This window comes from Thrips palmi, unplaced genomic scaffold (genome assembly GCF_012932325.1).
Source record: "Thrips palmi isolate BJ-2018 unplaced genomic scaffold, TpBJ-2018v1 HiC_scaffold_10, whole genome shotgun sequence".
NCBI classification, from domain to species: Eukaryota; Metazoa; Arthropoda; class Insecta; order Thysanoptera; family Thripidae; genus Thrips; species Thrips palmi.
In genome coordinates, this window is record NW_023144621.1 from 22,526,692 (window position 1) to 22,549,096 (window position 22,405).

At 62.4% G+C, this 22,405-nt stretch overlaps 2 protein-coding genes across 2 annotated transcripts; one reads left to right on the forward strand and one right to left on the reverse strand.

The window, feature by feature from the left end:
* Positions 1-5,172: 5,172 nt before the first annotated feature.
* Positions 5,173-14,826, forward strand: LOC117638953 (putative T-box protein 7). Its single transcript, XM_034374197.1, has 5 exons — positions 5,173-5,471; positions 8,114-8,219; positions 12,958-13,222; positions 13,331-13,477; positions 13,574-14,826. The coding sequence occupies exons 1-5, from the start codon at positions 5,420-5,422 to the stop codon at positions 14,189-14,191; spliced, it is 1,188 nt and encodes a 395-aa protein (XP_034230088.1). The 5' UTR covers positions 5,173-5,419; the 3' UTR covers positions 14,192-14,826.
* An 89-nt stretch (positions 14,827-14,915) lies between these two features.
* On the reverse strand, positions 14,916-20,809 carry LOC117638954 (pancreatic lipase-related protein 2). The gene is made up of 11 exons (XM_034374199.1): positions 20,584-20,809; positions 19,492-19,655; positions 18,613-18,726; positions 18,147-18,293; positions 17,841-18,071; positions 17,688-17,694; positions 17,128-17,268; positions 16,894-17,048; positions 16,506-16,677; positions 16,250-16,382; positions 14,916-16,061 (listed from the first exon to the last, which is right to left on the reverse strand). The coding sequence occupies exons 1-11, from the start codon at positions 20,702-20,704 to the stop codon at positions 15,788-15,790; spliced, it is 1,659 nt and encodes a 552-aa protein (XP_034230090.1). The 5' UTR covers positions 20,705-20,809; the 3' UTR covers positions 14,916-15,787.
* Positions 20,810-22,405: the final 1,596 nt, after the last annotated feature.

The window sequence follows — 22,405 nt, forward strand, 5'->3', positions numbered from 1 at the left end:
CCCAAAGTGTCGCCGTTTCGACAGGCTGGCCTGGCCAGCTCACGGTAAAAACGCGTCCTGGAAAAACCAGGACAGAAAGGCTCCAAGGTTGTACGGAGGGCCCGTTTCCGCCCGTTTCCATGACGGTCCTGGAGGAAATGGCAAAACTTCCAGGACCGTCCTGGAACATGGTGCGTTTTTATGAACCGGCCTCCCGTTTCCAGGACTGTCCTAAAAGAAACGAACGCTTTGGACCAGAACGGTCCTGGAAACGGGTGGCCAACCCCGCGGACCTTGAAAAATAGTGCCCCGCTCGTCCAAGGTCTACTCTGACCAGAAAACGAAGAGCCCTGAGTCCTCGCGGTTTATGGCATCTGCCGCATTGGTTAGCATTGCAGGTAGCCCTCGACCGCGACCCGCCGAAGCGGATTGCCTTTTAGAAACCCCGCGCAGTTGGCCAGGTGAATGTGACTCTGACCACTACGCTATCAAGCTGTACGTCTGACTGCGTGTTGGACGATGGGTTTGAGTGGCAGTGGGAGGAAGCCAGTCGAAAAATGTAATGAAATGATAGGCTCCGATCCCAGGACCCCACTGCCGGGATCGTACGCCTTTGGCCGCTCGGCCACCACGGCCCATGACGAGTGGAGCGGCGTGAGGTGGGTTGTTGGCGCGACAGGAATGGACCGACCCGGTCAAAATTTCGCAAGAAGTTTGGGGAGTCGAACTACTGACCCCAGCACAGCGCAGCGAAGCGGCGCCTCTACTCCCTGGACCACCACGGCACATGCTGGACGCTGGCTGAAGTCACGGGTTTGAATTGGTTTGAACCACACTGGGTGAGGCAGTAAAATGAAATGTTAAAACTTGTTAGGAGTTGAACCTCCGACGTGTGGGACTGTTCTGGTACACGGCTCCGCTCTGATGGCCTCGAACCGTTCCCCAAAAGACAACAAGTCTAAAAAGAAATTGAGATGCTGGTATTCGAACACCGCACTGTGCAAATGCGATCCTACGTCTCCAACATTTGCACAGTTTGCTGTTCAAATACCAGCATTTCAAATGTTCACCATCCCACCATGTTCCAGGACGGTCCTGGAAGTTTTGCCACTTCCTCCAGGACCGCCCTGCAAACGGGCCCCTTGCTGGTTTTTCCAGGACGCGTTTTTACCGTGCTAGTGTCTCACTAGAGCCCTAGACCCTCTAGGACTCCATGTCTCACTACGTACTGCCCCCTTTGCCTGAAACCCGACGGACAACTCCGTGCCATTGATTCACTGTTTTCAGTTGGATAAAAACTATGGACTTTCTTTTTCTTTCAGTTCGTGAATGGCACGCATGAGAAAAAGAAGCGCCCGGTCCTAAACTGACTAGACACTGTTTTGCAAATAAAACAGGCGCACGGCAGCAAGGAGTTCATAAACACGTCGTCCCTCATGTTTGCTCAAAAGCCCCGACCTGCGCTACTGGGTGGCTGGATGTGGCTGGATGTGGCTGGGTGTGGCTAGGCGTGGCGTGTGTGGCGCCACTGCATGGGCGCGGCGCGGCAGGGGCGGGGGCGGGCGGGAGGGGGGCGGCACAGGCGCCACCCCCAAGAGCCGCAAGGTGGCGCCAAGCAGCAGGAGGGCAGGAAGCGCACGGCAGGCGAGGAAGTCGACGCGGATTTTCAACTTCCAAATAAAATGCGCCAAGGCAAAATCGGCCGAGGCGACCGGACCGGACGCGGGAACATGATGTGACAACGACAGCGAGGCGGCGGCGTGGCGGCGTGGCGGCGTGGCGGCGTGGCGGCGTGGCGGCGTGGCGGCGAGGCGGCGTGACAGCAAGGTGACGGCGTGACGGGAAGGTCACAGCGTGACGGGGAGGTGACGGCGAGGCGACGGCGAGGTGGACGGCGAGGTGACGGCGAGGCGACGACGAGGTGGACGGCAAGGCGACGGCGAGGGCGAGGTGGACGGCAAGGTGGACGGCGAGGCGACGGCGAGGTGGACGGTGAGGTGACGGCGAGGTGACGGCGAGGTGACGGCGAGGTGGACGGCGAGGTGACGGCGAGGTGGACGGCGAGGTGACGGCGAGGCGACGGCGAGGTGGACGGCAAGGCGACGGCGACGGCGAGGTGGACGGTGAGGTGACGGCGAGGTGACGGCGAGGTGACGGCGAGGTGACGGCGAGGTGACGGCGAGGTGGACGGCGAGGTGGACGGCGAGGTGACGGCGAGGCGACGGCGAGGTGGATGGCGAGGCGACGGCGAGGCGACGGCGTGGCGACGGTGAGGCGACTGCGAGGTGGACGGTGAGGTGACGGCGAGGCGACGGCGAGGTGACGGCGAGGTGACGGCGTGACACGCCGCGGCATCGCCTCGCCAAAGCGCAAAAGCGCGAAGGGCGCGCCAAATGCACCACGACGCTGTTGCTGCTGTTGTTTTTGTTGTTGTTGCTTCGAAACAAGTGGGTCGCTGGCCGCCCTGTATGCGAGTCACTCTCTGCTCATCCGCATTCGTTCCGGCGAAGGACGTGTCTTTGATCCGCCGCCCCTCGCACATGTCCCTGGCCGTGCATTGCCGTGCATTGCCGTTGTCAGTCCGTTGTCCACCCCGCGACAGGCCGCGACACATGCAGTGAACGGGACTCCCGGAGAACAGAGGGGCAGCGGGCACGGACCCCGGCCGGACCTCTCGTGTCTTGTGTGTTTTCATTTTGCTGGTGGACAATTATAACCTCCCCTCCCCCTCCCCTTCTCCCGGTCTCGCTGGCTGCAGGCTTGCAGTGCAGGCTGCACTGACGCGGAAAACTGCACGCACTTTCTGCTTATCGGCGTTCGAGCCGCGGCGGCGCTGCAGGCTGTCCGTCGCTCTGTCTCTCTCGCACTCCTGAGGCGTCGCGCCGCGTCGCGCACAGGTGCGAGAGAGACAGAGCGGCGAAAACGACCCTAAGGGAGCTGCTGGCCGGGTTTTCCCGCCACCAGGCGTCAGGGCTAGTCAGGGCGTAACACAACAGAGATACGCATCTGTGTAAGGAGTGAGCTGTAAACGTGTTTGTGGTGCACCCCTGTCCCCTTCCCCTCCCCCGCCACACCGATGATTCAAATCGGTTTCGATCTCTCAGACCGGATGGAGTCAAATCAGCTGCACTGGTGGTGACTTTGTTTTACAGAGAGGAGAGGTGGGTCAGGCGGGTTATCGCCTGCCGGCTCGCGGCCATTTGCTCTTATTTCTCCTTTCTCTTTCTCCTTTTTTGCACCGACAAAATTGCGCCTTGTTTTGGGCTCCGCACGTCGCGCGTGTGCCTCGCGGAAACGATTACGGAATGCCTACTTGTGCGCCCAGGACGGCAGCGTCAGCCTTTGGCCCTTTGGCCTCAGCGCCGCAGGCAAACGCCGAAATAAGAAAGAAAGAAGTCGCAGAGGTAAAGAGCTCTATTTAGTTAAGCTCACGCCGTCGCGAGGGGGCGAGAGCGAGGGGGCGAGGGCGTGAGAGCGTGGGCCGAGGGATGCAAAAGTGAGGTTATATTCTAATGCTGGAACGTCAGAATACTGCTCACAGCAACCTTAAGGTAGACTAAAACTACAGAGAGCATGCAGAGAGTCTTTTGCGACTCAAATTTTTGCCGCTATGGGATCATAACCTCACTTTTGGAAGTATAAAGACTCCCCCCACTCCGCCCAGATCCACGCTCTCACGCCCTCGCCCCCTCGCTCTCGCTCCCTCGCGACGGCGTGAGCTTAACTAAATAGAGCTAAGCAGTGGCCATCCCGGACTCTGGTAAAAGGGCCGAGCCGTCGGCGGGGCGGGGTGGGGCGGGGCGGGGCGGGGTGGGGCGGGGCGGGGCGGGGCTTCCCCGAAGGCACCGATAAACACTGCGCGGGTAGAGAATCGCGGAGGGTGACACCGGACCTATGGCGGCGAGCCATCAGTACGGCATCAGTACTTTCCACACGATACGTACAGTTAGTGACGAAGAGTGCTTTCCCAGCTCTGTCTTGCTCTGTCTCTCTCGCACTCGCGGGTCGCTCCGCAGTGGTGTGGTGCGAGAGAGAGACCGAGCGATGGAGCCTGGCCGGTCGCCGCGCTCATTGGTACAGTATACCTAATGGGCTTGGGTACCGCGTCTGCGCCTTTGTCCACCAAGTCCACGTCTCCGGATACCTATACATTTTTCGCTCGCTTGAAAAATGTGGAGCCGCCGCGGGCCACGGGCGTGGCAAGCCTGTGGCGAGGGCGTGTCTAGCGCTAGGTGCGTCCGCACTGGCTAGAGGGCCTGCACCGGCATACGGCTGCCTGGCTGCTGCACTGTACAGTGTGGTGCGGCGCGGACACGCAATCCGGTCACAATCCAGTGCGGGCCACCTCATCGTACTTGATCGACCCTCGAAAGCATTAGCCTAATCTCGAAGAGCGTCTGCGGTATCTTGGCCAAGCGCATCTCTGCAGACGCCACGACGAGAGAGAGTGAGAGAGAGAGAGAGAGAGAGAGAGAGAGAGAGAGAGAGAGAGAGAGAGAGAGAGAGAGAGAGAGAGAGAGTGAGAGAGAGAGAGAGAGAGAGAAGAGAGAGAGAGAGAGAGAGAGAGAGAGAGAGAGAGAGAGAGAGAGAGAAGCTGCAGTGCCGCGGACGGTTACAAATTTATTTTGCATTATTTTGCAACGCTCTTACGCTCCTCTCTGCGAGCGTGCCCCGGAACTGTTAGGGGCCGTCCATTAATTACGTTGTGGCACATGGGGAGAGGGGCGGGGGGTGGAGACAGCGTAACGTAGCGCTAAACACATTGAATATGAGAGCACATTTCAGAAGAATGAATAATAAATGAAGGCAAAAGCCGCGTTCAAGTAAGAAATTGATCGTAACGTTACCCTCTAAGGTTGGGTGAGGGGTGGGAGGGGCCTGGGACAGCGTATCACCGCGGCACATGAGGGGTCAAAAGGTGTCCAGAAGTGCGTAACGACAACCGCGTTTGCAAGTGCAAAGGTGGCATCATCCCACTGTTTCATTTTCTCATTTGGCGCGTCAAAGAATCAGCTGCATCCTGCGTGCAGATTGCAGTGATGCAGTGATTGCACGGCCCACCCCTCCACGCCTTGCACTTCGTCTTCGCCCTGGACTGCCGAGCCGAGCCCCGGCCCGCCCCGCCGCGCAAGTTTCGGCTGGCCGCCGCCGCATCGCTCCGCCGCCCAGTCCACAGAGCAAGTCCCCACGTCCCCACCCCGCCCCAGTCGCTTGCCGCCGCCCAACCAACACGGACCGAACCGAACCGCGCCACCGCCGCCACGCCACGCCGCGCCACGCGAGAGGAGACGACGCTTCGCCGCTTCGCCACTTCGCCGCTCTCACTTCGCAGGTGTGACTGTCACGACGACAGGGGTGACCAGGTGGCGACCGTCACTGCGTTGAGCACCTCCGTTCCCCGTTGTCTTCATTCGCTGGAGGACTCTTGGACACCGACGTCATGGAGGCCCTAGTTCACCACCAGGAGCACCCCGTCGATCTAGCCATGGCCGGTGAGTACTCTGGAGGTTGTTTGGCGGTTTGTTTGTTTGTTTGTGTTGCCGTGCGCGCTGCGCGCTCCGCGGCGCTTCGTCCCATGCAGGCCGCAGGCGTGATCGCGAGCAGGGATGAGTTTTCTGATTACTCAGCCGACGTGGACACTGTAAATAGTGGATTTGCCGCGTCACTTCGCCACCTCGATTGTCACGATTCCTTTTCGAGTGTCGCGGTGATTAGTGCCTTGGTCCGCCTCAAGGAGGTACTTCCCTGCGGCCGGCCGCGCCGCGTGCCGCGTGCCGCGTCCGGGCTGACGGCGAGATAGACGCGGCGGCCACAGCCTGGCCGTGGCCTGGCCACGGCGACAGCAGGCCGATTCCGAGAGTCGATTTCGTTGCTCTTCTCGCACTCGTGAGGCGTCGGATTCGAGAGAGGCAGAGCGTCGCAGAGGATGATTCTCTGAATGAGTCTGTCGGCGTGCGGGTGGAGGTGCGAGAGGATACGCGGGCGGGCGGGGGCGTAAATGCGCAGGTGTCCTTCCTTAACGACAAAGATAACGCGTCGCGCAAGTTGTGCAAGGGCCACTTGATCTGGAGGGCTTCCCCGTGGCGGCCGATCAAGTGCATGGCGGCCGTCCCGCGCTTCCGTTTTATTTCCCCAACCGCGGAACCTCCGCGAGCGCCGCGTCGGAAGCCACCGTCGGGGTGCCTCGGGGCACGGCGTCGACACGGGTTCAAATCCCGGCGCGTCCCGTGCCTTCGGGGGCCATCGTCAAGGGCCTTAGGCCACGGCGTCGACGCGGGTTCAAACTTCGGCGCACCGCGTGCCTTCGGGGGCCACCATTGGGCGGCCTCGGGCCACGGCGTCGGCGTGGGTTCAAATCTCGACGCTTCCCTATTTCGCTCGATTGCGCCAAGTTGCTAGGACTACCAACCGATTACCCGGATACGAAAACGGGTCACTCCACTCCAGATAAGGCAAACGAGTGTGACTGACGTGGTGCCGTGCAAGGCATGCTAGGCGCCGTCACAGAGGGACACGTCGGGGCGCGGAGGGGCTTCGCTTCGCGTCGAAAGCCGCCGCAACGGGCACACCTGCGGGAGTGTGACTCGGATCACACCTGTGCCGTAATTAGCAAGTAGGGGCACCTGAATCGGGCCGCGGCCGGGAGGGGGGTACGTACAGTGTAACGGGCTGAGCTTCCTCCAATGGCCTCCCCCTCGCGCGCGTTGACGCCCACCTCGCCACTCGCCACTGCGGTAGATACCGGTCGCGGCGGGGCGGCGGGGCGTCGTCGCGGGGTGTGAACAGAACAGAGGGGCCGAGGCAGGCCGAGGTGGTTGACCAGGCAGCCGCGCAGCCGAGCAGCGCCAAGCAGCGCGCGCCACAGCCCGCCATGCAGGGTGCCCCTGGGTGCCCCGGGAGCACTGGGGAAAGGCCGACATCTTGATGGGCAATCTGATTCCGATAGACGTCGCTCTTTCTCTCTCACACCTATCCGGGACGCCCCACGAGAATGAGAGAGACAGAGACAGTCTGCGGCTCGGGGCGCCACGGCGGCGCGGCGCACTGCAGCCACTGCAGCCCCCGCGAGGCGCTGGGGCCCTCGGTGCACCTCGGGGCGGAGGCCAGCGAGAGGAGCCACGGCGACAGCGCGACAGCCGAGTGATCCAGGAGATCGGTTTGTCGCTGTCTCTCTCGCACCCTTACGGAGAGCCCCACGAGTGCGACAGAGACAGCGACGCACCGACTCTTCCGATCGCTCAGCTGACCCCGCGAACCCCGCGAACCCCGCGGACGGCTTTTGGACTTGTTCGGCGTGTTGCATGCAGGCGAAGTGGATCCAATAATGAGCTCAGCCGCGCACGCCCGTGTGTGCGTGTGCAACGTGCGTCAACGCAGCTCCAGCCAAGGGTCAGCCTGTATAAACCGAACTGAAACATGTCGGGGCTGTCATAAAACTGTCTAATCCGGATGAAACGTGCTTCGCAGCCAGCCAGCAACCCCCTGCCTCCCTCCGCGCCCCCTGCTCCGCCCCGCCAGGGCCCCGCCCCACGCACCAACCTGACATGCCGACATGCCATGCCATTCATTGTTGACTTGAGGCGCGAAGGCGGTAAGGCGGGGCGAGGCGGGGCTAGGGGGGCAAGTGCGGCAGTTCCACGTCCACGTGGTGCGCACATGTGTCGCAAGTACTTCACGGAATAATGCAGGGCATGCAGCTGAGCGAGCAATCGTCCTTTCTGCGCCCCTTCTGTCTCTCTCACACTCCCCCCGGGCCGCCCGGCCGCCCCATGAGTGCGAGAGAGACAGAGCGACGCTGCGCTCGCTATGCGCGTCCTTCCGTGTCCTTCTCGCCCTTGGCGGAGACACTGGAGGCAGCGGTGCCGTTACTCCCCGCACATGTTGCGCGCGGACAATGCGTTTACTGAAATGTTAGTCTCGCGCGCGTTTTTGTGCCTTCCCTTTTTTTGCGGTGCGTCGAATCGGGGAAATTCAGATTGGAACCCGTCGGCCGTCGGCGAGATTTTAATGAGAAAGGCCTGTTGTTTTCCTCGTAGTCATTTTGTGGTTTTGTTCCCTTTTCCCGTTTCTGCGGAAAACACGCGACAACAAGTCCACCGTACCGTTCGCTGACGGCTTTTCTCTCTGATTGCAGTGGGCCGGGCTGATGCAGGCCCCATCAGGATGGAGCTGACGAAAGCCAACCTGTGGCGCGAGTTCCACCGCGAGGGCAACGAGATGATCATCACCAAGTCCGGCCGGTGAGTACTGCCAACTGGGATTAGTTGCTGTGTGGGCGAGGGGGCGAGAGCTTTCCCCGCGGCCACCTGTCGCGTGGGGGTGGCCGGGAGGGGGTGGGGAAGGGGTGGGGAGGGGGCGAGGGCGGAAGAAACGCCGAGGCCTCCGTCATCGGCGAGGCGGTGCGTGGCGTGCGTGGGGTGGAGGCGAGGAGATGCTGCAGAGCCGGAACCAGGACCGCGATGCAGCGTACTTCCGCTTCACCGTGCAGCCACACTGTGCAGCCCGGCGGCGCGGCCTCCTCCATCAAGGCCCTGGGCCATTACGCGCCGTGGTTTGGCAGTGGGTCGGCGCAAGGCAAACAAACAGCACTCTAACTAGCCGGCCAGCCCAGCCACCTGGATGGCCTGGATGGGGACGGATCAATTTGGGAAGGAGATGTTTCCGGAGCTTATTAGGTCGACTCGGACGTGACTGCTTGTTTGGCCCCATTATCGCAACAAGCCGCCGCCCCCGCGCCCCACAAGGAGTGCCCCGAGTACCTGTCCCGCCGGGCCCCGCCGCCACACAGTGCCACACACGTCACGCGGTAAACGGGCCCAAAAAAATGGCTCCATTTTGGCGGCGCTCCGCCAGGGCGAGAGGCGGGCCGGAGCTTGCCTTGTTTGTGCGGCCGCCGCTTCTCCTCGTTGCCGTGATTGTGGATTGGCCATCGCGGCCGCTTTGTTTTGGTTTGTGCATGCGCGGCGCGGCGCGGGGTCACGGGTCGGCCCCATCACGCCGCGGGCCGCGCTGCTGCACTGCACGGCCACGAGCCGCGGCGGCGCGGCGCGGGCGGTGCTGACCCCGCTCACCTCGCTGAGGCTATCTCGTGCCTCCTACTTGTCAGCGTCGGCGCGGGGTGCGTCTCCTGTTTCCTGGCTCCCTGGCCGAGTGATTGCCAAATCGCGAGACGATTAATTTGGCGTCCCCGAGCCATTCAGGCTTCCGGCGCCGCCCGGATCGCCTGGTCGCCGTGCGTGTGGTACGACGGGGCGGGGCGAGCCGGGGCTTGGCTGGCCGGGCGCCGTGCCGATGATGCTTCGGAAAATGTGTTTGTTTAGTCGAGGGTCCTGCCCCGCCCTCCTCCAGCATCTCCAGACGGCTCCAGTCTGTGTGCGTTAGTGTGTGTGCGTGTGTGTGTTCCGTCTCGACTGCTCCCGTTCGGGGGCGGCGAAAAAACGCGTGCTGGGTGGTGCGCGGTGCGCGGGCCGCGGGGGCTGCTAAACTGGCAGCGTTTACAAGCCGGCATAACGTATGGCTGTGCGGCGCTGTGCGGCGCTGTGCGGCGCTGTGCGGTGATGGCCCCGGCAGCGAGGCTGCGTTGTGTTGCACGCCCGGAAACGCATCCCCCTCGCCTGTTGGGGTGCAGAGCCACGGCAGTCTGCAGTGCACCGCCACCACCAGCACACCTTACATCAAAATTGGCGCACGCACCCCTTTTTTGTGAAAAAAATTTCCGCTGTCTGAAACGGCGGCCGGCGCCTCCGCGTTGTAAACACAGGCGGGGGTGGCGCGGCGTGAGCCTGGAGGCGCCTGGAGGCCAGCCAGCCACTCCGCCAGTGCGTGCCCTGCGTGCCACAGGCCGGCGGTGCCGTGGCGGTGCCGGCGACGAGGCGATGACAAGGTGCGGCCGCGACCACTCCCTGCTCCAGGTGGGAGTGTGGCGCCACCGTGCTTACGGCGGGCCGAGCCGTGTCGCGCCGTGGCTCTCCATCGCCCTGGCCGCCCTGGCCGTGTTGTGCCGTGCAGTGGAGCGCGTTGCCCGGCGTAGCCCGGCGTAGCCGTCGGCCAGCAGTCTGATTCCGGACGGTGCTTCGTCGCTCTGTCTCTCTCGCACTCTCACGGTGAGTGCGGAGAGCGAAAGCAGTGTTCGGAATGAGCTCGCTCGAGACGGCTCAGTGGCGTCAGGTTATCTGCGTGGCCCACGGCGCCCTCTGCCTGGCGGCGCTGGCGGCGCTGGCGGGCGGGTGGGTGGCCGGGGTTGCCGGGGTGCCTCGCGCGGGCAAGGGAAGGCCCTGGTGACGTACTGGGGGCAACACATCGGCCCGGGGCCTCGCGGCGACACTTCTGCGGCTACTCGGGGCGCGTGCCTCGCGTGCCATCCCCGGCCACCAGCCCCCCGCGCGTCAACACCGCGGCCGCAAGCTGCCGCCCCCTTCCACGTGCCGAGGCGGCTCCAGTCGGCGACTTGCACGCGGGGCGTCGCGGGGCGTCGCGGGGCGCGCGGGGCGTCGCGGGGCGTCGCGGGGCGTCGCGGGCGTCGCGGGGCGTCGCGGGCGTCGCGGGCGTCGCGGGGCTCGCGGGGCGCCGGCGGGGCGCTAGGTCATGGTACGCCCGACAGCAGGGCGGGGCAGCGCGGGGCGGTGGGGCAGGGCAGGGTAGCAGGGCAGGGCGGCAGGGCGGCAGGGCGGCAGGGCCCCGCCCTGGAGTGGCGGCGACGGGGTGGCGACAGCAGGACGTGTCCGACGTGTCGTGATGTCACGCTGGAAGTGGCGGACGGTGGCGCCGCTCGGTGGGCGGGGCGCGGGGCGGGGGGCGGGGGTCCGCATGCTTGACTTCCAGTCGGGGCGCCAGCAGCCAGCCCACTGCAGCCGCCAGCCCGCCCCGCCGCCCCCACCAAGCCCGCCGAGCCCCCGCCCCGCCCCCGCCCGCCCCCGCTCCCACTCGAAGCGGCGACAACCCTAAACCCTTGTAAACGCCGCTTTGGCGCCACGGTACCGTTTGTCTACTTGGACCGCCTTGGCGGCCTCACCTCTGAGAGTGGAGTGAGTAACCCCTTCCACGCGCAGTGTCTGCATGTGTGACCTCTCACCCGCTGGTCGTTGGATTTGGACCAACAACAACAACTGAGTGTGCATTTTCGGCGAAGAGCGACGAACGGTAACCCCGCCGCCCCGCCGCGATGTCGCCGTGCCGGAGATAGCTGCCTGGCGGCCTGGCGGTGCGGTACGGTTGTTTGCGCCTTGCGTCAGAGCCAGAGCGCCGTGCCTGTCTATGCCTCCGTGTCGCGTGCAGCAGGTAGCCCCACGGCGGCGCCCTGGCAGTGCCCTGGCGCCATGTCCACTCTGGCGGCGCCGGGTGTCAAATTTCCCCCACAGCGCGCATACTTTGCCTGATGGTTTTCTACACTGACGGGGCGCCAGACCCGGACGGGGCCCTGGGGGCTCGGGGGCCTCCGGAGCCTTCAAAGTCGCCTCGGCCCGCTCGCCTGGTTGACGCCAGCCCTGTTTGTCTCGGTGCAGTAGTGGTGTGAGGGGAAGGGGGGGGGCGCAGTTGTCGCCTCGGCCTATCACACCACAGGTCTAAAAGCCAGGCGAGGTGAGGGCCGCGGAGACGGTCTAGTCCGGCTGACGCTGACCGGGCAGTGTCGTGACGCGCTCGTTGGGTTCCTCTGCCCGCATAGCAAAGCGTGCGTGTCTGTCTCAAAGCGACGCGGCGCGACACCAAAGATTGACTTTCTGCTTTTGCGGCCCAGTGGCTAGAGAGAGTTCAAGTGCAGGCAGTCCAGGTGGCATTCAGATAAAAGATGCGTGTCGCTTGACTCTGAGAACACCTCGATGATGACGAGGGAGGGGCGCCACCACCTGGCGCTTCATGCAGATGGCCCCGGTGACCACGGCGAGCAGCGCGTCAAAGGCGACGGGGCGGCGGCATGGCGGGATAATGAGCAATGAGGGTGTCCGCCGCGGCGACACGCTTGTTGTGTTGCCCGGAGTGTCACTGGGCTTGGCACTTTCAGTGCACTTCCTGCCGACTCGGCGCCACTGCGCCACACCTCGGCGGCAACGCACTTCTTGGTCTGCCTGCAGACCATGTGCTGCGGCTCTGCAGGCCAGGCGAGAAGCTTTGTGTTATTTGCACACAGAGCAGGACCTCGCAATTAGTCCGCCCGGAATGTCCCCCTGTGTGGCGCTGTGTGGCGCTGCGTGGCGCCGTCCAGGGTCTGAGAGCTCTGGCGCCGTCCCCGAAGGTCCCCGGCTAGCCGAGCCCGCCCCTCCTCGGTCTGGGCCTCCTCGGGGGTCGCCGCGTCGAGGTTGTCGAGGTCCTTCAGGCAGGCGAGGCGGGTCGTCCAGGCCATGCTGCGCGTCACCTTATCGCTCTTCCTTCCTGCCTTTTGTTTCGTTGAATGACTGCAGAGCGATCGCTGTCTCTCTCGCATTCATACGGGACGCCCCCTGCGTGCGAGGAAGACAGCGACGAGACGATGTGCGGAATCAGGCTAGTGCACTGACATGGGCCCAAGTCGTCGCCGCCTTTGCCATGCGCTGCGCTGGCTTGCTGCCCGTCGTTCGGCGGTGCACTGTGATGAGAAAGGTGGGCGGTGGCGGTAGGCCCAAGGTGCCCAAGGTAGGCCCGGGCCGGGTGACGCTCGGTGACGCTGCAGAACGCACCGCCCCTCGTTACGGCCCTCCGCTGCCCTACGCTGCCCTCCGCCCCGTCGCGTCGGGCCGCGCCGCCGCGCCAGCAGTCCCAGGCCTGCCTGTCCTGTCCAGCACCACGCCGTGTCGCCTTGTCGCCAGGATTAAAACATGAGTCTGCGAAAGCTCTTCGGGGTCCTTAGCGCCGTCCTCAGTCTAGACGCGGCGTCGAGTCGGCGGACTGATGCCGAGCCGGAGGGGAAGTGTCTCTCTCTGGCACTTGGGGCGACAAGTAGAGGTGCGAGAGAGCCGGTGTGGTACCTGCCGTTTCTCTAACGTTGCCGTCTCTTTCTGCCCGCAGCAACCTGTTCCCCAAGCTGAAGGTGCGCCTGTACGGGCTGCAGCCCGAGGAGCACTACACCGTGGTGCTGGAGATGCGCCTCGCCGCCCCGCGCCGCTTCAAGTTCTCCAACAACCACTGGGTGGACGCCGGCGAGGCCGACCCCCAGTTCGACGAGCACCGCACTTACGTCCAGTCCGTGGTGCCCGACAAGCACGCCACCTGGTGCGACGTGGACCTGAAGAACGCCAAGATCTCCAACAGCACGGTCGACGGCAGGGGCAACGTAAGTGCAGAAGTACAGTCAGGTGCCTTGCGTTGTCACGCTGTGGCGGTGTGGCGTGATTTGCGCGCGGCTCGCGTCTGATTGCGACTCTCTTTCTCTTGTCCGCAGATTGTCCTCACCTCGATGCACAAATACATCCCCTACTTGCACGTGATCCGCGGCGCCGACATGCAGGGCCACCACTTGGCGTCCAGCCTCCCCGTGACCACCGTCTTCTTCCCGGAGACCGAGTTCATCGCCGTGACGGCCTATCAGGTACGTTTCACAAGCACCCATTGAATTTGATATGTTTTTAGTAGCGCGCTTTGCGAGCCGTGGACTAACAGCACCCGTTTCGTTTGTTTTGTGCAGAATGACGTCATCACCCGCAAGAAGATCGAGAACAACCCCTTTGCGAAGGGCTTCCGCGAGACGGGCAAGGCCAAGTGCCGCCGCAACCAGCGCCAGAGTCCCACGGCCGTGCTGCAAGGCGCCAAGGAGGCCCTGGAGATGATGCAGCGCCGCGACAGCGCCGCCAGCCCCATGTCCTCGGCGTGCTCCACGTCCTCGGCGTCGTCCGACCGGTCCGATGCCGAGGCCTTCGCGTTCCGCGGCCTGCCCACCCCGCCGGCCAGCCGCACCCCCACCCCTCCCTTGAGGCTGTGCCCGCCGTCCACCCGAGGCTTCGGCATTGACGACATCCTCTACGGCGACCGGTACTCCGCCAAGCGGCCGCTCCCCGGCGCCACCGCGCCCACCGCGCCCACCGCGCCCACCGCGCCCACCGCGCCCACCGCGCCCACCGCGCCCCTGCCCGTGCACCCCCTGTACCAGTTCATGTACGCCCCCATGCCCGTGCCCTACTGGATGTCGTACCCGGGCCTCTACGCCCCCTCCGTGCCCACCATCCCTACCATGGCCCCGCTGGCGCTCACCATGGACGCTGCGGAGTCCTACAACTCGTATCCCACAGTGTTCAAGCCGGAGTAGGGACGAGGTACTTGGTACCCCCACCCAGACAGAGTTCGCCAAGTGTGCTCCAAGTACTCTTGTCGTCAAAGGGCTTTACCATATCAGGCTGACCTAGTTTTATCCATATTGATGGTTGGGTTTTACTTTGCTTTATAGTTTGTAGTGACAACATATGACCAATATTTTAAGAATGTGTACGTATAATTTCTATGTGTTTATTATGTCTGAAATCCTTCTCATTGTGATTCTTGTTTCTGTATTGTAAATTGTAGAAAGTTGTTAAGTTTTTCTTGTCTAATTTTGTATGAACTTGAACTTAGGGTTTTACATTTAAAATGAAAAGTAATTAGTACATTTATTTTTGTTACTCACCAAATTTTTGCATCTTGCCAAAAACAACGTACAGTATGGAGTAGCGTAAAATAATTGTTACGGGCAAGAATGGAAAAGGATTTCTTTGTTAGGAACAACACCTGAGTTTTCTAGTTATATTTCCTGATAGTGTAAGTTTCATTACATACAAACCTATGTAATTTTCGCCAAATACTCTAGTGATGAATGTGTTACCTTTGTGATCATTATTATCTTAAGATTTGTTATACTAGAAATGAAGAGAGGAAGGACTCAGTCGCAAATAAATATTATTTTCTTTATAAAGTGGTTTATTAATCTCCTGTACTTTGAGAAAAATGACACTCCTGCATCAGCCATACTCAATGTTTTGTTTTTGTTTTTGTTTTTGTTTTTCAAAGATTTTTTAAAAAATTTGTTTGAATCTTGTTTTTTTGATTATTTAGTACTTCCACATATCAAGTAGGCACGTCAGCTGCATCTTAGGATACCACAAAACTTAAACACATAAGTACATCCACAGCAGGACCATCAAAATAAATAATATTTCTCAGAGATACATTCACCCATCTCACAAAAGTGCCACAAAAGTGGAAATTAGTTATCATGTCTCTCATGACACCATACATCATTAAGAACAATAAGTTAACAAGTTCTAGGGAAAGACAATGACAATCACAATAGGAATAAAAAGGGCACCATGCATTATAATCTAATTAAACATAAAAAATAAATACTGCTCATCACTACTCGCCGCCAGTTGACATGGTTGGTAGTTTCAAATACTGATACTCAAACTGGAGGCGGCCCCATACTCTACAGTAACTGGAACCACACAATGACCTGAGCGATCGGATCCAGATCACTCTCATCAGACCCAGCGCTCGAACCAGCAGTGGTTCTCTCTAATTCGTCATTATTTTTACACGCACACAAACACACGCACACACAGACACTCACACGCAGGTATACACAGTCACACACAGGCACTGCAGTCGAGCAAAGTCTTGAGTCGTTGGGCGACCGGCGAGGTGCGGTGCTGGGGGCACAAGCACCACCCCACCACATACACGACGGTCATGACGTCGAGCAGGTCAATCTGGAGTCCCGGATGTCCAGGGATGTCCAGGGATGTCCTGGGATGTCGGGCTCCAGGTCAAACTGGCGGCCTCGGACAACGCCCCGGCCGTCGGGCCGTCGGCGTGGAGGCGTCCGAGGCCCTGTCGGCGGTCGGGGTCTCCGGGGACCGGGACGACGTCAGCCTCAGCCGCAGTCGTTGGCTCTGGTGAGCGTGACGGGCTTGCCGGACACCATGGTGTCGTCCTTGGTGCAGAGCTTGAGCCTATCCTTGCCGTGCACGCTCAGGGACTCGACCGTGATGGACGCCACGTGGATCTTGGTGACCTCAAAGAAGCGCCACGTCAGCGGGTTGACCGAGGTCACGTACTCGAAGGTGACGGTGACGCTGTGGATGGTGCCGACGCGCGCGCCCGACACGACGCGCTGGTGGGTGCTGCCCGGCGCCAAGTACGTCTCCCTGGGGAAGGGAAGGGGGCATTTTTGGGGAATTAGTCATAATCTGTCTCAAGAGGGGGCACTAGATTGGGGATGACTCACTCAAGTAATCTGAGATTCAGTTCATTCGTTGTACCTCGTCGCTCTCAAGTGTCCGATTTCACACTTCTAGAACTTAGTCACACTTGTTTTGCCGTTCAACCTACTCACCGGTCGTACAGGTGCATGTCCTTGGCGACCCCTGCATCCCCCCGCAAAGACACGTTGATCTTGCCCACCTCTCCACCGTCCGTGACGGACTTGTTGCTGGAGGAGAACTGGACGGTGATGAGGTACAGCCACCCTGGAAAGGAACGGCAAAAGTCGAAGTGCTGATCAATGTTCGAAGCGCGCGCAGCCGCGCAGCCGCGCAGGCGCAAACAGCGCCCTCAAGTGTATCCAAGTGAAGTACAAAGTGTACACTCACTGCAAAAAGGCGCCTCCGCGCCCGTGAGGAGGTACAGGCGGACCGGGCGGCCCGCGTGCTGGAAGCGCTTCTGCCCCGCCTCCAGCCCCATCCTGGCGCACAGGGGGCCGCTGTGCGTGCTGTGCGCCACTTTGGTGCCGGGTTGGTGGGGGTGGTGGGGGTGGTGGTGGCCCTGCAAAATGCCACAGCATACCCATTGAACGGCCGCAGCCAACGACAACGGCACCGTACTACACTTCATGAGTGGCGCCTCGCCCTCCCCTGGGGCGATTCAGACCCAAGCAGGCAGGGAACGCGGCGATACCCCACGCCGACCGGCCCTGGTGCCTCTCCAGCGCGGAGTATCTCCGCTCGCCCTCGCAGCATTGCGCAGCATTCCCTCCCTTACCGGCGGCGTGCAGGCGAAGCAGGACCCGTTTCTGAACTTGTCGAAGCTCTCGCACTCGACGGCCCAGAATCCGCACTGGGCGTGCGTGCGCAGGATGGTCTCGGAGAAGAACTCGTGCGCGCGGACGTGGTTGCAGCCGATGAACTTCTTGATGCCTGTCCACACGAACGAAAGCGTTAGTCTGTTGGCAGTGGGCCGCACGGCCGCCGCACGGCCGGCATCGCCTCGACCAACCTTTGAACAGGCTGCCGTCTTCCTGCGAGATGAAGCTGAAGATGTTCTGCTCGCAGCCCGGCTGGTTGTTGCCGCCGTTCGGGTAGAAGCCCCTGGCCCAGGGGCCCCAGGAATCCGCCCCTGGGCGGGGCGTCCGGTGGTCTCGTCAGAACACCCCCGTGGGGCGGCGGACGGGGGGTTGCTCCCTGAAGTTTTTGATCCCGGGGGTCCACCGAACGAAAGCGTTGTCTGTTGGCGGGTGGGCCCCCAGGGCTGGGCCCGCAGGGCCGGCATCGGCCCTCGACCAATGCGAACCAGGTTTGCCGTCTTCCTGGAGTGAAGGCACGATTTTCGGGCTCGCGGGCCCGGCTGTATTGTTGCCGCCCGTTCCGGTAGAAGTCCGCGGGGCGAACGGGTTTCCTCGATCCGCAGGGGCCCCGTCGGGTGTTTGGCTCCGTGTGGATCCGTCAAAACGAACCACGGGTGCCCCGTGGGTAAAAGGCCCCCACGGAGGGGGGTTCCGGGGGCCCCCCTGCTGACCGGTGTGGCGGGCGCGGGTTTCCCGCTCCGAAAGGGGCTACCAATCGTCTGGATTGGCTGAGGAGTGCCCCCCCTTGCGCTCTCTGGGGGAGGGTTCGCGAGGGGCCCCTTGGCACTCTAGGGGGCCTGGCACCGCCTGGCGGCCAGACGGCCTGGCCACGAGCCCCTGCAGTCGAGAGGACGGGCAGCCCAACGTGCTCGTGCCGCGCAGTGCTGCGCGTCGCGTCGGCTGGGCTGCCTACCCGCACGGCGCTGAGCGTCGAGCCTCCTCGCGACTCGCGACGCCAGGTTGGAGACTTACCCGTGATGCGTCCGAGTTTGAGCCGAAAGTCCTCCCGAAGGTGGTAGCCAGCGTACCCCGCCAGATGCGCCCCGAGACTGTGGCCGATGATGTGACAGAGCTCGGGGTTCAAGCCCACTGCCATCTGCGCAAACGAGAGAATGACACCTCGTCAGAGGGAAGTGGCGATGGATAAACGCGATACGGAGCCAACCTTCACCTTCATGCGGAAGAGCAGCCACGCCGTGATGTAGCCCACCATGCGGATGTTGGCCACGGCCTGGTTGTACGGCGGCCCGGACCCCCGGCCCCAGTCCACAATCACCACGTTCACGTCGGCGCGCTCCAGCAGGCGGTCCTTCATGAGCTGCAACGGGGAGAGGAGGGGTCAGTAGGCCGTTCCGGTGCGACAACACCAGCGCACAGTGGGCCAGAGGACCGGCGCAGGCGGCCAAAATCCTAGACGCGTTTTGAGTCCCAGAGTCGCTAAACAGGACTCAAATCAATCGTGTGACCCCACCAATGGATTCCTCGTTCGGAGAGCAATCCATTGGTGACGTCATCACGATCGGTTCGAGTCCCATTCAGTATTCAGCAATGCTGGAGCTCAAAACGCTTCCGGGAATTCAACCGCCTTCACCGGTCTTCTGGCCCACAGTGCAGCGTCTTAGTGGGGCCCACTGTACCTGCAGCCATGGCTTGTCGCCGCTCTCGATGAAGCCGTGTGCCAGGAAGTAGGTGCGGTGGCCGGGGACGAGCGACGATCTGGAGATGGATGTAGTCTCTGTTACTTCCAGCAGCTGTGGACAGCCCAATGCGTCGTCTGGAGGATAAGTGGCGTGGCGGCCGGGGAAAGGGGGAGAGGGCAAATTCAGTTGGGGCGGCAAAACGTAAACGAGAGGGCACGCCTCGGCAAGGTCGCCGATAACGCCTCCATCAGTGCCAAGTGCCCCTGCCCGTCCCCCTCTCTCCAGCTCCAGCTATTTCAGAAGCAAAGGCAGTCCCCTCAGGGACCCTCCGTCGTCCGTCCTGCCGCGGAGTGAGTGGGTGCAGCACGTCGACTATCGATATCGAGAGACTAGAGACCGCTACAGACAGACTAGAGGCACCGCAGGGCACTGCAGACGTGGGTCCAAGAGAACCGCGTCATTGACCCCAGCAAGCGGCTCTTATATTGACATAAGGTATCCACTGGAGTTCCGTTTTGAATTCATTCTCTGACCGCCAGGCGGATTTCCTCGTGTTTTTTATGTTTTCGACGAAAAAGTTAGAGACGCGGGCCGCGTGTGGTCGTATCGACTTGAGGGATTATGAAAGTACAGGGTCAGTCCGGATCCGATAGTGGAGAAGTTCAAAAGCAACAGATAACAGTTCAAAGTTCTAAACTTTATCGTCTTACATTTATCGCAAATAGACGTGTATAGTAAGATGATAGCTATCGCCCGAAAAGGCTGAGGCTGAGCTCCGGCCACCGCGAGGGCGGCGAGGACGAGATTGCCCGTCGCGGTGCCCGTCGGTGGGAGTGAGACAGAGGGAGGTACACCCTTGGGTACACCCCTACTCACCTGGCATGTTCGATTCCGCCGCGTGTACAGGCAGTACTGCACGTCCAGCACCTCGGGCGGCTCCGGGTACAGCGAGATGGGCCTGGCCTCGGACGTCCAGGGCTCCCCCAGCGAGTAGCAGCCGTACTCGGTCAGGTTGCCGAAGCACTTAGTAGTGGCGTGGCCTGCGTCACACAAAGACACTCACTTTGGCGGGCTTTTTCAGGAATTCAGCCCGGTTTTATCACGGCGCCACGGCCGACCCGTCCGCGTGACGTCACCCTGGTCACCCCGGCGCCGCGCTATCGTGCCAGACGCCAGCGCCCCGTCGCGTCTGGTCAGTCTGGTCGGCGTGTCGGCGTGCACATGCCGCTCATCATTGATGGACCCGATGCCATCAAACTACACGCATCCAACTGCGTCTCAGACAGGATGACTCGGCGCCCAGGGCCCGGCCCAGGGCCCGGCAAGGCCGCCACTGGCGTGGCTCGCGGCGAACATCGCGTTTCGACTTCGACAAGCGTTGTGCAAAACGAGAATCTCTGAAATTGGGTTACCGGAAGTACCGCGCCTTGACACTCTTTGTCGGAGGCCAGGCGTCACGTTTGGCTCGTTGACCGAGAGAGAACCGATTCGATAAAAAGAGAGGGCAGGCGCTATCAGTGCGGGTGCAAGCGAGGCGAAGCGAGGCGAAGCGAGGCGAAGCAAGGCCGCTGCCGTTCATCGGCTTGGCCGTGTCCGTCCGTTCGTCTCAAGTGCATCGCTGCGGGTGCGATGCGCCCTCGCCTCGCACTGGTGCACTGGGGTACGGGCGGCGCGCCGGCCGAGGCTAGACTAACCCGGTCTACGTTAGTTGCCTTATCTCAGCAGGGAAATGGCAGATTTCGAAAGATGTGAAGCATGCGAATGTGAATCCTCGGGACTGATTCCGGCAGTCGTTTCCGTCGCTCTGTCTCTCTCGCACTCGTGAGGCGTCCCCTGGAGGTGCGAGAGAGACAGAGTGACGAAAACGACTCTCCACGGAATGGGTTCGCCGCGCCATTCGCGAGAAACCGACTCCGGTATCAGTCCGCCCTGACGCGCTGTGGCGGCGGTGGCGGCTGTGGTACTCACTCTCGCCCGTCTTGATGTGGTACAGCGTGTTGGTGTCGATCCGCTTGTCCGCCATCACGTGGTTGTTCTGCACCAGGAAGAGCATGGTCCGGATCAGGACCCCGCTCGTGTTTGCGATCATTTCGGCGCCGGCCACTTGATTGATTTCGAGAGCGGGGTTACGCCGGGGGCCGCGGGCGGGGCGTGGCGGGGCGTGGCGGGGTGGGGCCGGGAGAGGCGGGGCGGGGCGGCGGGGGCCACCACGTGCTGATAAGCGGCAGACGTCAGTCACCCTGGCCGCCTTCCTGAAACAAGAAAGGCGTTTACATCACAATGCCTGGGGGAGTCCTGGTGACACCCGCTGGTGGCGACATGGAGGCGCGCGTCAATGACCACCGGAACACGCAATGACGCCCACGCCTCGCCGCGCCCCGCCCCGCCAGCGCCACATGCGACCCCGACTACTTGTCCCTGTCGGCCTGTGTTTATCGGTTGCCATCTCCGCTGCTGCGCGCCGCGCCGTCACAGCGTCACAGCTTCGCGACGACGGTGGCAGCGGCCACGGCAGCCACGACGGCATTGCCATGCCGTCACTCGCCTCGCCGCTGCAGTCTGCCAGTCTGCTTGCGCCGTGCTTGCGCCCTCTTCGGCTCCTCCCCGTGGCATGTAAACAAAAGCCTCCCCTCCGCGGGTCTCTACGGCTCCCCCGCCAAGCCTGCGCCATGCAGCGAGCGCGACAGGGCGACGCCCGGGGAAGTCCAGGAAGTACACGACCGCGCCAGCGCCAAGCCGTGCAGTGATTCACGCGTTGCGACGTCAGCGGCCGCGGTGGCGCGGGGGTAGACGACCACGCACCTCGGGGACGGCGAGGATGTCAAGGCCGGCGACGGACACTCCGCGCAAGGACGCTGGGCGCGCGCGCAAGACGTCGACCGGGTGACGGACGTGACGGAGCGGAAGTCAGACTGAGACTGACGCTGCCGGCCAACCTCAACCTCGACGCGCGGCTGGCGGGGCGGCCACGCCGTGCCGGCCAACACGGCCACGCCGCCGTGCCGATGGCGCCGAACCGAAGGAGCTCCCCGAGCGCGCCGTTGACGCCGCGGCGGTGCGGCGGCCGTTTGCGCGCGCCTTGGAGCCTTCGTACTCGTGTTACGCTACGCCACGCCACCACGGCCGTCACGTGAACGCGCCGCGGCCAATGGGAAGCGCGCTCAGAGACACACCACCCGGTACCCCGCCCTGCGGTACCCTGCCCTCCGGTACCCCCCCACCCCTGGAGACCACAAAGTACGCCGCGCGCCACGCCGTGCCTACGCCGCCCCGCCTGGCTGCGTCCACGGCAGCACGGCCAGCAGGGCCAGGACCTCCAATTGGCCGGCGTCATGGGAGGGACGGCGACCGCGGGACGACGATCTCGGACGCGGCCGTCCTGTGAATGAGCAGCGGCCCGAGGGGTGCGGGCGGTGCGGGGAAGGCGAAGGAGGCACTGGCGGACTGGCGATGCCTTGCACAGCTGACGGCCTGACGGCCCGACGGAGGGCACAACGGCAAAACAGTGCCGCGTGCCGTGCCGGCCGCCGGCCTCAAGTGGAAACCAGATGTTGACAGCGCGGACACGAGTCCTGACTGTCCTCATGACCAGCTTGCCCGCCACCAGGTCCATCGCGCCATCGCCGCGGTGCCGCGGTGCTTTGGGGAGTCGCCCAATGAATGGTGCAGTCGGCTTGCAAGGGTCACGCTGGTCGCGCGGTGCCCTCGGACCTCGGACTGCCTTTGCTCGCATTGCTGGAAGGGGGAGGGGACGCGGAGGGGCCAGCGCGCCAGCGCCCAGGAGCTGTCC